At 35.5% G+C, this 13229-nt stretch overlaps 1 protein-coding gene across 1 annotated transcript in view; it reads right to left on the minus strand.

Moving 5' to 3' along the window:
- The window catches only part of KPNA3 (karyopherin subunit alpha 3), a 102577-nt gene that overhangs the window by 33321 nt on the left and 56027 nt on the right, over positions 1 to 13229 (minus strand). The window contains exons 3-4 of the mRNA XM_059144427.1: positions 234 to 323; positions 15 to 44 (exon numbers count right to left, since the gene is read on the minus strand). Of these exons, the coding sequence (XP_059000410.1) occupies positions 15 to 44; positions 234 to 323 (120 nt within the window). The remainder of the gene's footprint in view (positions 1 to 14; positions 45 to 233; positions 324 to 13229) is intronic.

The raw sequence follows: 13229 nt of genomic DNA on the forward strand, positions 1-13229 counted from the left end.
AAATAATAACATACCTGCAATATAGCTTCTAGTGTTACATTTTGCTTAAAAGGAAAAAAAGACAGTTCAGGAAAGAATTTTTTTAAATAAAATTATATTTATTAAGTCTACTATAGCTATGAGTTAATATACATTAATTATCATTGTAAAATTGGGTCTTAGATTACAAATGAGGTTTTCTGCTTATAATAAAAATTATTGTAAAAACACTTTATAACACCAAAGTAACTTACTGCTTTAAAATCAGCATCAACATCTGAATCTTCTAAACTTTCTTCTTGGGGAACATTTCTTTTTTTCAGTAAGTGTTCATCTCTTTTGTTCTGGATAAGGAGAACATGAATTAAATGTGCATACTACAAACCAGTAACAGGCTACCTTTTAGATCTGGTAACAAAATTAACTGGTGACAGTACAGCTTTCACACATACACACACACACACACACACACACACACACAATTAAACACCAGTAGTTCTGACCAACATCATGCTTCCCAGTCTTTTAATAAAGATTCAAATTTGGGGATGCATTATTACTATAAAAGTCTAGCAAATACATTAAATGGTATGACAGCTTTCACCTAATTACTAAAGCAAGAAATCAGCTAGATGGGAAAGAGTTCAAAGCTCAAATGTTAAAGTTTGTATGCTTGTTGGGAATGGGGGGAATGGGAATTCATCAGCATAAATGCCACCTACTTGCCATCACCTCAGATATAAACTCTTGCTATCCGGCTTTTAAAAACAAAAATTCTCTACTAGCAAATATATTTCTACATTTTATGGGGTTTCAACTGTTTGTAATGGCAGCACCATGTGCCATTTCACATATCACTTTGGGTAAATCAATCTTCTTTTAAGTTTATAGTTTGTCTATGGAATTAAGTAAAAATATATTAGATAAATGACTGAATGATTTCTAGGGTGCCTGGCTGGCTCAGTTGGCTCCTTAAGTGCCTGATTCAGCTCAGGTCATGATCTCAGGGTCCTGGAATCCAGGCAAACCCCACTTATCCCTCTCCCTCTGCCCCTCCCCACTGCTCATGCACACACCTGCTCGCTCTCTCTCTGTCTCTCTCTGTCTCAAATAAATAAAAATCTTAAAAAAAAAAAAAAAGACTGAATGATTTCTAAAATCCTTTTCAACTCAAAATTTCAGAGCTTATACTATCTAGTCTTCAATACAGTATTTATAGAAGTATTTGGTAACAGAAATTATCTGAAGAGGTATTAATATTTATGTTAAAATTCCGATCGAGTAGAAGGTTAACACTGGAAATATATGCATATCTGCAGTTTACTGGCTTATCTGTATACTATTTTTTGTCCTATGTAGAAGCAAACAAGTTTAAACAAACTGAGGCATATATATATATATATGCGCTAATCATTAGATAACCTATCAACTTGCAGTTTTATCACAGCATACTTCTTTAGCAACTACTCAATCAGTTCTACATTATTTTAAATTAATGCATGTTTCAAATATTAAAATCCATGCATTGATATTTTATATTCTCAAGTAGCTCTCCACAAAATACTTATTAATTTATGGTGGAAAAATTTGGCAGACAGCATCTTGAGGAACTGACAAAGGTTATTATCATGAGTAAAGAACAAATCCACATTATGAGCCTTCTGGTCTCATGTACTGAGAAAACAGTATCATGTCTGTGGTATTCCTACCATAATAACAACAACCACCTGAGGAAAGTGAGACAAACCTAAATCTGCCAATCTACAAGAACTAGTCTGTACTCTTCAAAAATGTAGTCTTGAGAGATAAAGACAGAAGAACTGTCGGACTGAATGAGATTAAGGAAACATGACAAGCATAATGTCTAATCCTAGATTGGATGTTGGGTTTATAAAGGACATTAGGAACAACTAGTAAAATATGAGTTAGGTCCATGAATTAGATGGTAGATATTTATCTGCTAATTTGACAAATGGACTGTGGTTACATAAGAAAGTGTATATTTTTATGAAATATGAACTGACAAATTAAGGATAATGGGGCATTATGCCAACAACTTAACGGTTTTAAGTGTGTGTGTTTAAATCAGAGAGAGGAGCGAGAATAAGGCAAATACAGAAAAAAGGTAACAAACAAGGAAGCTGGGTACTGGGTAAAGAGTGCACAGTGGTTTTTGTACTAATGTAAATTTGAATTTCAAACTGCAAGTATGAAATTGTTTCAAAACCTAAAAAAAAATCTATGCATTGTACTTTGTCATTTGTACAAGGGTTAATCTTAAAATTTATTATATCCTAACATTTTTTGGAATTTATTTAAATGTTCCACTAAGGTTTTATCTCATTTTATTCTCTATTTTCCTTTAACCTTTTGAGTCTGAATAATTAAACTTCCAAAGGCCTTTTAGAAATTGTACTCTCTCCATTTCTCCAACTCCCCCAGATATTTCAGGCACAATAACAATATATAATAGCATAAATATAACTAAAACCTCCTAAATACACAGATGCCCAATACAGGAATAGCATTTTATCATAATATATGATGCTTGCGGTCTTTCCCACCCCCCCACCTCGTAAGGAATTGCATTTCTATTCCTAATTTGTTAAGATCTTTTTCTTTTTAGCCACAAACAGGTGCTTAATTTTATTAAACTGTACTTCTTTTGCATCTATTGATAAGGACATATAATTTTCCTCTTTCATTTGTAAATGTGGTAAATTAACTGACTTTTTAATGTTAAACTTATAACCTTGCAGTGTAAAAGTTAAATGATTACAAGACCTGGGATAAATCTTGCAAATTTTAAAAAGATATTCTCTACTCGACTTAATTTGCTAATATTTGATTTACAATTTTTTTTTCTTACCTATGTTAATAAGTGAAACTGGCTTACAAGCACCTTTTCTCATGCTGTCTTGGTCTCATTCTTGAAGTCATGGCTTTGCTAGCCTCCCAAAATGGGTTGGGTATTGTTATCTCCCTACATTCTCTACAATCATTTAATAAGACTGAAATTATCTGTTCTTTGAATGTTTGCTGATAGAACTATCAGCAAGATTACCTTTTCTATCTTAGGTTGGAAGAGGTTAAATGTTTCGCTGATATAATTTACTTTAAGATCTCTTCATGTTTTTCATTTCTTCTTGAGTTAAATGGGTAAATCTTTTTTTCCACTAGAAAATTGTTCATTTCAGCTAAGTTTTCAAATCTATTGGCAAAAAACTGTTTATATTCAAACTGTGGTAGATTGTTTGCAAAAATGGCTATAATTCCCCTTCCCATACCCATGCCTCTGGACAGTTTGGTCCTGTACTAATTCTAGGTGTGGCTGTGTGGCTGGGTTTGGCAATGGGACATTAATCAAATGAACTTGAAAAGTGCTTACACATCTAAGAATGTCCTCTCTTGCTGCTTCTAAAATTCTAAAACCACCACGTGAACAACACTGTGCTAGCCAGCTGGAGGATGAGGCTACATAGAAGACAACCAAGGTCTTATCCAAAAGCCAGAAACTTGTGTGAGACCATCCTTGATCATCTAGTCATCAGCTAACCCACCAACTGACCAGAGATGAATGAAGGAGCCTGGCAGAGTCAGCTGAATTGGCCCAGACCAGTAGAACCACTCTGCCAACCCACAGAATTATTAGCTGACTAAAATGTCAACTGTTTTAAGCTACTTGGTTTTGGAGTGGTTTATTATGCAGCAAAAACTAAATGATGTACGAATCTTTTAAAACTTATGCTATAGATGCATTAATATGTCTTTTAAATACTATTATTCTTTGTTCTGTATCTCTACTTGCTGTAAATTTCTCTTGTGAAGTACATTTTAAACTGTATTCCACAGGTTCTGACATGTAATATTTTTCCTATTGTTCCTTTCTAGGTAATCCTAATGGCCACTAGGATTTCTGTGATGCTCAACATATTCAGAAGTACTTTCTTTCTTTCACAATTATGAGATTTTTGTAATTATCTTATTCCTGGACTTCTAATTTAATTGTATGGCGATCAGAAAGAGTCCCTACAACACTGTGAAATTAACTGGTATTTACTTTACACCAGAATTTCCTGAACCTTCTCAGTCCACAGTAAAGGCCAAAAGAAATACCTAAGTTTTCTTATTCAAATAGTCATGTCTAAACAACTTAATAGTCATTGGCAGGGGGTCGCGGGGCTGTGAAGGATGGGGAGCTGTGGGTATATAAATTGAAAGAAAAAATAAATCTCACTTCACTCTTAAACAAAATATGTGATTAAAAGGAATGCAGTGAGATCTAATATTTAAATTGTGAACTACCTCAATACCTAATAGTTCTGTGGTATCTGAAAGATGTCAAATGTTGCTATGTGTCTCTTAAAAATTTAGAATATCCTAAATGTCTCTCTGATTTCATCACGGAGCCCCATGGTACCTCAGCACACAGTTTGGAAATTATAGCTTTATACTATCACAAAACTATTTTTCATTGGGTTTTATATGTGTTTTTAAACAACACTTGCAAATTAAGTTATTTAACTTTTCTTTCCCCTATTAATTGGTGTGTTTATTAACGACAAGAAAATTTCCCACAATGATTATGTCTTTGACAAATTCTGCCTTCTAACTAAATTTTTGCTTTATATATATTTGGACATATGTTATTAAGCATATACAAGTTTAAAGTTATTGTAGCTTCACAGTAAAATGTTTCTTTTATCAAAAATTAAGTGATAACTCCCAAATTTCAATTGATAGCATCCTAAAATAAGCCAAGAATATCTTAGGGCAGAAAATTATACTTTATTCTTTTTTTAAAAAATTTTTTCAAGGGGCACCTGGGTGGCTCAGTGGGTTAAGCTGCTGCCTTCAGCTCAGGTCATGATCTCAGGGTCCTGGGATCGAGTCCCACACCGGGCTCTCTGCTCAGTGGGGAGCCTGCTTCCCTCTCTCTCTCTCTCTCTCTCTCTGCCTGCCTCTCTGCCTACTTGTGATCTCTCTCCGTCAAATAAATAAATAAAATCTTGAAAAAAAATTTCAAGATTTTATTTATTTGTCAGAGAGAGAGAGCCCATGAACGAGCACAAGCTTGGGGAGTGGGGTGGGCATAGGAAGAAGCAGTCTCCCCGCTGAGCAAAGAGCCCAATGCAGGACTCAATCCCAGGACCCTGAGATCATGACCTGATCATAACTGACTGAGCCACCCAGACGTCCCATCAAACTTTATTCTTCACAAAACAAAAACTATGTATGAGCTAAGGAAAGATAATCCCTGGGCAGGTTTCTGATGATCTAATCATTAAAGGAAGTTTCATCAAAACCAGTATTAAACAGTCCCTTTTCTTAACAACCTAGAGCTTTTTATTCTCCTGGACACTGTACTTCAAAAAATTCAGCATCTATAAAAGGTATCTCTTTCTTTTGTCAAGTGGGAGGAGAGCACAGAAGTTATGGAAACTAACCTAGTTTCAACATCTACTTTATCTACACACACACACACACACACAGACACACACACACACACTAGATCCATTTCTTAAGTTCTTTTAAAAATCTGTTATTAATCTATTACCCAACTATGTATTCAATCTCTTTTGACTTTCTGTTTTCTATTAGGGTTGACCCACACAGAATTAACACCTTGTAGGTTAAGAAGGCTAACTATGGGTAATTTCTAAGACTCAACCTAATATTTTTTGAGTTAACAAATTCTGTATATTGACCTCTATATAAAGTTCTTTTTCATTTCCAAACTTCTCTTTACCTTGAAAAAGTGGCTGAATATTCTATACCTAAATTTGTGGAATAAGTCAGCAATTACTTCTTAAACATGTTATGAAAAAAAAAAAAAAAAAAACCAGATATTGATCAGCCCCATTTTGAATATGACATAATTAAATTTGTTTTTATCAAGCAATATACTCATTGTGTTGTCTTATCTAGTTTTAGTTCCTATAAAATTAAAATCTCTTATTTCACAGATGAGTATGGGGACACAGAGAACCAGCCTAAATTAAATTGTATATCTAGAAAATATCAGTTAAGGGGCACCTGGGTGGCTCAGTGGGTTAAGCCTCTGCCTTCAGCTCAGATCATGATCTCAGGGTCCTGGGATCCAGCCCCGCATCAGGCTCTCTGCTCAGCAGGCAGCCTGCTTCCCCACCTCTCTCTGACTGCCTCTCTGCCTACTTGTGATCTCTCTCTCTGTGTCAAATAAATAAATAAAATCTTAAAAAAAAATTTTTTTTAAACCAAAACACTACTGATTCACCAATCATGTAAAAATCTGACTACATAACAGAAATTATTTTTCCTGAAGAATCATTTAACTAATCTTATTAAATAGCTGCTTTCTTTTGGATTCTTCTTTACTAATTTAAGGTTTTATACATGATCATTTCAATAGATACAGAAAAAGCATTTGACAAAATATAACATCCATTTGTGATTAAAAACCCCAAACAAAGTAGGTTTAGAGGGAACATACCTCAACATAATAAAGTCCATATATGAAAAACACACAACTAACATCATCCTTAATAGGAAAAAACTGGGAGGTTTTTCCCCAAGGTAAGGAACAAGACAGAGATGTCCACTCTTAACACTTACATTCAACATAGTACTGCAGTCCCAGCCTCAGCAATCAGACAACAAAAAGAAATAAAAGGTAGTGTACCAGGGTGGCTCAGTACAATTAAGCATCTGACTCTTGATTTTAGCTCAGGTCATGATCTCAGAGTTGTGAGATTAACCCCAGCTCCAGGTATGGAGTCTGTTTAATATTCTCTCCCTCTTCCCTTACTCTTCCCCCACTCCTTCTCTTTAAAAGGGGCATCCAAATTGGTAAGGAATTAAAACTTTCACTCTTTACAGATGACATGATACCCTACACAGAAAACCCGACTCTACCAAAAAACTGCTAGAACTAATAAACTCAGTAAAGTTACAGAATACAAAATCAGTATACAGAAATTTGTTACATCTCTACATATCAATAATGAAGCAGCAGAAAGACAAACTAAGAAAACAGTATCATTTACAACTACACCCCAAATAAAAAGATACCCAGGAATAAATCTAATTAAAGAAGTAAAGAACTTCTTTATAGTTTTTCTTAGGTTTTTATTTTTCAGAGTAAAAACGGAAAACTATAAAACACTGATAAAAGAAACTGAAAATGACACAAAGAAATGGAAACAGATCCCATGCTCAAGGATTAGAAGAACAAATGCTGTGGAAATGTCTATACTACCCAAAACAATCTATACATTTAATGCAATCCCTTTAAAATATCAATAGCATTTTTCACACAACTAGAACAAACAATTCTAAAACTTGTATAGAACCACAAAAGACTCCAAGTAGTCAAAATAATCTTGAAAAAGCAAAGCAAAGCTGGAGGCATCAATATTCTAGACTTCAAGCTATATTATAAAGCTCAAGTAATTAAAACACTATGGTATGGGCACAGAAATAGAATGGAACAGAAGAGAAAACCCAGAAGTAAACTCACAACTAAATGGTCAATTAATCTTTGACAAAGCAGAAAAGAATATCCAGTAGGAAAAAGACAGTTTCTTCAACAAATGGCCCTTCGGAAAACTGGAAAGCACCATGCAAAAGAAAGAAACTGGATAACTTTCTTCACTATCACCATACATAAAAATAAATTCAAAATGGGTTAGAGACTTAAATGTGAGACCTGAAACCACAAACATCCTAGAAGAGAGCACAGGCAGTAAGCTCTGAACATTGGCTATAGCAACCTTTTCCTAGACATGTTTCCTGAGGCAAGGGAAACAAAAGCAAAAATAAATAAACTATTGGTACTGCATCAAAGTAAAAAGCTTTTGCACAGTGAAGAAAATTATCATCAAGACTAAAAGTCAATCTATGGAATGAGAGAAGATACTTGCTTATGGCATATCTGATATAGGGTATCTAAAGAAAATAATCTAACTAAAAAACGGCAGAAAACATGAACAGACATTCCTCTAAGACATACAGATGGCCAACAGACACATGAAAAGATGCCTATCATTACTGATTACCAGGGAAATGCAAATCGAAACTACAATGACATATCGTCTCATACCCATCAGAATGGCTAAAATCAAAAACACAAGAAACAAGTGTTGGTGAGGATGTGAAAGAAAAGGAAAAAAAGGAACCCTCTTACTCTGTTGGTGGGAATGCAAACTAATGCACCCATTCTGGAAAACAGTATGGAGGTTCCTCAAAAAGTTAAAAATGGGCGCCTGGGTGGCTCAATGGGTTAAGTCTCTGCCTTCAGCTCAGGTCATGATCTCAGGGTCCTGGGATAGAGTCCTGCATCGGACTCTCTGCTTGGCAGGGAGCCTGCTTCCTCCTCTCTCTCTCTGACTACTTGTGATCTCTCTGTCAAATAAATAAATAAATAATCTTAAAAAAAAAAAGTTAAAAATAGAGCTACCCTTATTATATGTTTTTTTTTACCCTTATTATATGTTTAAAAAAATAAAAAATTAATAAAAAAGAAAAGAAAACAAATAGAGCTACCCTATGATCTAGCAATCATACTACTGGGTATTTACTTGAAGAATACAAAAACACTAATTCAAAGGGATTACCTGCACCATTATTTACAATAGCCAAGATATGGAAGCAGTCCAAGTGTCCATGAACTGATACACAGATAAAGAAGATGTAGCTCAGTAGAGTTAAGTGTCTGACCCTTGATTTCAAGTTGGGTCATGATATCATGGTCGTAAAATCGAGCCCCATGTCGGGCTCCACATTCAGTGTGGAGTTTGCTTGGGATTCTTTCTCTCCCTCTGTCCCTTTCCCCACTTATATACTCTCTTGCTTTCTCGCTCTCAAAATAAATAAAGAAAATCTTTTAAAAAGAGAACCTGGGCTAGGGATTTTTGCATTATTTCTTATAACTGCATTCACATTTATAATTGTCTCAATCAAAATTTCAATTAGTAAAATCTTGATCAATCAAAACTTCAATTAATGAAACCCTGAATTAGTTTTTTCTTAGGTTTTTATTTTAATTGTATTTAATTCTTAATATACAGCATTGTGTTACTTTCAGGTGTGCAATAAAGTGATTTCAACACCTCCATAAAACACCCACTCATCACAATAGGTGCACTCCTTAATCTCCGTCACCTATTTAACCCAATCCCCCAAATTCTCCCCTCTTGGTAACCATCAGTTAGTTCTCTATAATTAATAAGAGTTTGTTTCTTGATTTCTCTCTCTCTTTTTTCCCTTTACACACTTGTTTTATTACTTAAATTGCATATATGAGTGAAATCATATGGTATTTGTCTTTCCCTTATTTTGTTTATTAGCCTAATACTCCTACCTCCATTCATGTCATTGCAAATGGGAAAATTTCAATCTTTCCTTTTTTAAAAAAAAGATTTTATTTATGTATTTGACAGAGATCACAGGTAGGCAGAGAGGGGTGGGGGAAGCAGGTTCCCTGTTGAGCAGAGAACCTGATATGGAACTTGATTCCAGGATCCTGGGATCATGACCTGAGCCCAAAGCAGAGGCTTTAACCTACTGAGCCACCCAGGTGCCCCAGATCTCAATCTTTTTTTTTTTTTTTTTAAGATTTTATTTATTTATTTGACAGACAGAGATCATAAGTAGGCAGAGAGGCAGGCAGAGAGAGGAAGGGAAGCAGACTCCCCGCCGAGCAGAGAGCCCGATGCAGGGCCCGATTTCAATCTTCTTTATGGCTGAATAATATTCCACTGTATATATAAATCACATCTCTTAAAAAAAGAAAAAAAGATTTTATTTATTTATTTAAGAGGGATAGGGAGGGAGAGAGAGAGAGAGAGAGAGAGAAAGAGAGCATGCAAGTACATGTGAGCTTAATCGGGGAAAGAGGCAGAATCAACTCCCTGCTGATCAGAGAGCCTGATTCAGGGTTCAATCCCAGGACCCTGGGATCATGACCTGACCTAAAGGCTGATGCTTAATGAACTGAGCCACCCTGGTACCCCTAGTCCAGATTCTCTTAATTAACATTTTGCCAAACCTTAGTATAATATCACAATGAAGACACTGACATTGATATGACCCACTGATCTTATTCAGATTTCCTGTCTTATTTACATTCACTGTATGAAAGTTTATGTCTATTAATTCTATACAATTTTATCACATGCACAGATTCATGTATCCACCATTATACTCAAAATACAGAACAGTTACAAAAACTGAAGATGCCCTTTTGTTGCCCCTTTTTAAGCAAACAACCTCCCCGTTGTCTCTCCCTGTCCCTGAATCTAACCCTTGCAACCACTAATCAGTCCTTCATTTCTTTTTTAAATTTTTTGAAAAATATTTTTATTTATTTATTTGACAGACAGAGATCACAAGTAGGCAGAGAGGCAGGCAGAGAAAGAGGGAGAAGCAGGCTCCCTGCCGAGCAGAGATGCAGGGCTCGATCCCAGAACCCCAGGATCATGACCCGAGCCGAAGGCAGAGGCTTTAACCCACTGAGCCACCCAGGCACCCCCAGTCCATTTCTAAAATTTTATCATTTCAAAAATGTTACATAAATGGAATCACACAGTATATAATCTTTTTGTGATGGGCTTTCTTTTGCCCAGCATAATTCCCAAGAAATTCACATTAAGTTGTTGCTTCTATCAATAGTTGGTTCCTTTTTAGGGGCACCTGGATGGCTCAGTGGGTTAAAACCTCTGCCTTCGGCTCTGGTCATGATCCCAGGGTCCTGGGATTGAGCTCCGCATCGGGCTCTCTGCTCAGCAGGGAGCCTGCTTCCTCCTCTCTCTCTCCCTCTCTCTCTCTCTCTGCCTCTCTGCCTACTTGTGATTTCTGTCTATCAAATAAATAAATAAAATCTTTAAAAAAATATATAGTTGGTTCCTTTAAATTGCTGAGTGGTATTTCATGGCAAAGACCTACTAAAGTTTAACCATCTAGATTGTTTCTAGGTTTTAGCTATTCCAAAATAAAGTTGTTATGAACATTCAAGTACAGATTTTGTATGAACACCAGTTCTCATATCTCTGAGATAAATGAGTAGGAGTTTAACCGGTAGGCTGTTTATTAGCAACATGTTTTCCAGAGTGACTGTACCATTCCACATTCCCATCAGCAACATATGAGTGATCCAATTTCTCTACATCCTCACTAGCATTTCATGTTAACTGTTTTTTTATTTCAGCCATTCTAACAGATGCGTAGTAGGTTTTAATCCATATTTCTCTGATGGCTAATAATGTATTAATAATCATAATCACAATAAGTGCTATCTGTATACTTCATTCAATGAAACGTCTCTTCTCATCCTTGTCCATTTTTAAAATCGGGTTTGTTTGTTTTTACTGTTAACCTTTAAGAGTTCATTATAGATACTAGCCCTATATTGGATGTGTGGTTTTCTTCTTTATTTCCAGCTTGTATTTTCATCCTTTCATATGAGCTTTCACAGAATAAATTTTTATTTATTAAGTTCCAACTTTCTTTTTATGGATTATGCTTTTGTGGTCAACTGTATGAACCATTTGCCTGGCTCTGGTTCCTGAAAAATTTCCTCCATTTTTTTCCTAAACGTTTATAGTTTTATCTTTTACATTTAAGTCTAGGATCCATTTTATGTATTTGTATAGGTGTGAGAATGAGGTTGAGGTTATTATATTTTTGCCTATGAATTCCCAATTGCTCTAGTATCATTTGCTAAAGAAGTTATTCTTCTGCCATTGATTTAGTTTTGCCAAAAGAAATTTGGGTGTATCTGTGTGGGTTTATTTCTGGGTTCCATCTTCTGTTACATTGAGAAATGTGTCCATTCTTTAGCCAATATCATGTAGTATTCATTGCTGTAGCTATCCCATAAGCCTTAATATTGGCTGGAGCAATTGCTCCTGTTTTTATTCTCTGTCAGGACTGTTTTAGGTGTTCTAGAGCCTGTGCCTTTCCATAAACATTTAAAAATAAGCTTGTCTGGGGGCACATGGGTAAATCAGATAGTTAAGTCTCTGACTCTTGATTTGGGCTCAGATCATGAGGTTGAGCCACGCTAGTATCGTGGTGAGAATTTCTGTATCCATGTTCATCAGGGATATTGGTCTATAATCCTGTGGGTGGGGTCTTTGTCTGGTTTTGGGATCAAGGTAATGCTGGCCTCATAAAAAGAGTTTAGAAGTTTTCCTTCCTTTCCCATGTTTTAAAAACAGCTTCAGAAGAGTAGGTATTAGTTCTTTTTTAAAGGTTTGGTAGAATTCCCCTAGGAAGCCATTTGGCCCTGGGCTTTTGCTTGCTGGGATATTTTTGATTAGTGCTTCAATTTCCTTGCTTGTTATGGGTCTGTTCAGGTTTTTTTTATTTCCTCCTGTTTCAGTTTTGGTAGTTTATACATCTCCAGGAATGCTTCCATTTCTTCCAGATTGCCTAATTTAGTGGCTTTGCTCATAATATTTTCCTTTAACTATTTCTTCAGTGTTGGTTGTGATCTCTCCTCTTTTATCCATCATTTCATTTATTTGGGTCTTTTCTCTTTTCTTTTTGATAAATCTGGCCAGGGGTTTATTGATCTTACTAATTCTTTCAAAGAATCAGCTCCTATACTCGTTGATCTGTTCTGTTTTTTTGGTTTCTGTTTAATTGATTTCTGCTCTAATCTTTCTGAGTTCTGCTGGGTTCAGACTTTATTTGCTGTTCCTTCTCCAGCTCCTTTAGTTGTAAGGTGAGACTGCATATTTGAGAACTTTCTTGTTTCTTGAGAAAGGCTTATACTGCTATATACTTCCCTCTTAAGACTTCATTTTTCTGCATCCCATAGGTTTTGAACAGTTGTGTTTTCATGAATTTTTTAAATTGTTCTGTAATTTCCTGGTTGACCCATTCATTCCTTAGTAGGATGCTCTTTAAACTCCATGTATCCATGTATTTGAGCTCTTTCCAAATTTCCTCTTGTGACTGAATTAGTTTCAAAGCATCATGGTCCTAAAATATGTACAGATTGATCTCAGTCTTCTGATATCAGCTGAGACCTGATTTGTGACCCAGTATGTGATCTATTCTCAAGAACGTTCCATGTGCACTGAAGAAGAATATGTATTCTGTTGCTTTGGGATAGAATACTCTGAATATATCTGTGAAGTCCATCTGGTCCAGTGTGACATTCAAAGCCCTTATTTCCTTGTTGATCTTCTGCTTAGATGATCTGTCCATCACTGTGAGTGGGGTGCTAAACTCCCCTACTATTACTGTATTATTGTCAATGTGTT

This window comes from Mustela lutreola, chromosome 13 (genome assembly GCF_030435805.1).
Source record: "Mustela lutreola isolate mMusLut2 chromosome 13, mMusLut2.pri, whole genome shotgun sequence".
Classification (NCBI taxonomy): domain Eukaryota; kingdom Metazoa; phylum Chordata; class Mammalia; order Carnivora; family Mustelidae; genus Mustela; species Mustela lutreola.